The following is a 1,795-nucleotide window of genomic DNA, read 5'->3' as shown; positions in this document are numbered from 1 at the left end:
CCCAGTTCGCGGGCGTACGGCGCGGCCTTTCTAACAGCCGCCGGCGCCGCCACGGTCATGGGTTTCCTGAAGCTGATTGAGATCGAGAACTTTAAGTCGTACAAGGGTCGGCAGATTATCGGACCATTTCAGAGGTTCACCGCCATCATTGGACCCAATGGCTCTGGTGAGATAAACCCGGCTGCGGCCCTGCTTAACGTCCCAGCCTGGACCCCCCTATCCGGCAGCACAGTAGTACAACCCAGCCTGTACAGCCTGAAATGTCGCGAACCCTAACAGGTTCCTTGCCCTCCTGAGGGGTTCGACCTGGACCCGCTTTTCCCTCTCGGGTGCTCTGACGCGAACCTCTTCCCCAGGTGTCAGTTGCCCGCTCTTTGTGCGACTTCCTTCCCGGCCCGAGTGGTACGGGCCGAAGTGTACGTTACCCCGCCCACTGCCCCCTGCAGCCAAAAGTGGCGCGTCCGGAGCCGGCTGCCAGTCGCCGGCCACGCAGTTCCTCCCCGGAGTAGCTGCATCCGGCCTCCACGCATTGTTTGAACCCCCCGGCAGACGTGCGACCGCTCGTGGCCCTCCCGTAGCCTCCGGGCCAAACGGTATACTTCTGCTTCATCCCAGTGCCCCCTCCCGCCTCGCGTTGGTACACTCCAATTCCTTTTTTTTTTTTTTTTTCTTTTAAAAACTCTTCTCTGGAGGCGGCACTTTTGAATTTCGGACTCCGTGCTCGCGTCTCCGGAGTGCTTCGGGGTCTCGACTCCCCGGCCTCAACTGAGAGGTGGGGATGCCTCGAATTCGAGGCATGCCTTTCCTACCACTGAAACCGTCAAAAGTCAGAACTCATTCGCTCGTCAAATTTATTGAATGCTTACTGCTTTATAAGGAGTTATTCAGTCAAGGTGCTGTGGAAACAGCAGAGAACAGAATAAGCCATGCTTTCGGAGAACTTACATTCGAAAGGGGAAAGACGATAATAAAGGAGGAAATAAGTTATTTTTCGGCTGTGATAAGTGCTGTGCAGGATTGATGTGATACAGTGATGTGATAGAGTGACTTGGATGGCTTTTTAGGAAGAGTGGTCATTAGTTAACAATACTGTATTGTATATTTTGTATGTTTTAAAGTAGATCTTAAAAAAGTCACAAGAAAAAAATTGTGAGGTGATGGATGCTAACTAAACTTATTGTGGCAACCATTTTGCAATATATACAAATACAGAATTATGTTGTACACCTGAAAGTAATACAGTGTTGTATGTCAGTTATATCTTGTTAAAACTGGGAGAAAAAAGAAAAAGGAAGGAAAGGAGGAAAGAAAGGGTAGTCAGATAAGGTCTCTATTTCATATCTAAATTCCCCATCTCTAAATTATACACCATGGAGCCCTCCCATCTACGAGCATTAGAGGTCCGTTTGGAATCCTGCTGTGTTCCTTCACCTCAGAGGTGTTCTAGCTAAATCACTTTCTAGCCTGAGGGGCTGCCCTTGCTGAAGTAGCTGTAACTGATGACCTTCCCTGGAGTCTTGCCTAGATATGGCTCTCTATTAAGCAGGGTTTCTCAACAGCAGCACTGTTGACATTTCCCGTGAGATAATGCTTTGCTGTGGGGTCCGTCCTTGTAGGATGTTTAGTGGCATCCTTGGCTTTTAGGATTGTAGGATGTTTAGTGGCATCTTTGGCTTTTACCCACTAGGTGACAGTAGCAACCCCCCCCACCCCCTCCAGGTGTGACAATCAAAAATGTCTACAGGGCTTCCCTGGTGGCGCAGTGGTTGAGAGTCCGCCTGCCGATGCAGGGGAC

The 1,795-nt window shown here is 50.2% G+C and overlaps 1 protein-coding gene across 1 annotated transcript in view; it reads left to right on the top strand.

Annotated features, from left to right (window-relative positions):
* Positions 1–1,795, top strand: part of SMC1A (structural maintenance of chromosomes 1A) — a 35,026-nt gene continuing 33,231 nt past the window's right edge. Inside the window, 1 exon segment of the mRNA XM_007449393.1 lies at positions 1–166. Within this exon segment, the coding sequence (XP_007449455.1) occupies positions 58–166 (109 nt within the window). The 5' untranslated portion in view covers positions 1–57.

Source organism: Lipotes vexillifer, unplaced genomic scaffold (assembly GCF_000442215.2).
Source record: "Lipotes vexillifer unplaced genomic scaffold, Lipotes_vexillifer_v1.1 scaffold2129, whole genome shotgun sequence".
NCBI lineage: Eukaryota > Metazoa > Chordata > Mammalia > Artiodactyla > Lipotidae > Lipotes > Lipotes vexillifer.
This window is presented reverse-complemented; position numbering and strand designations above follow the sequence as displayed.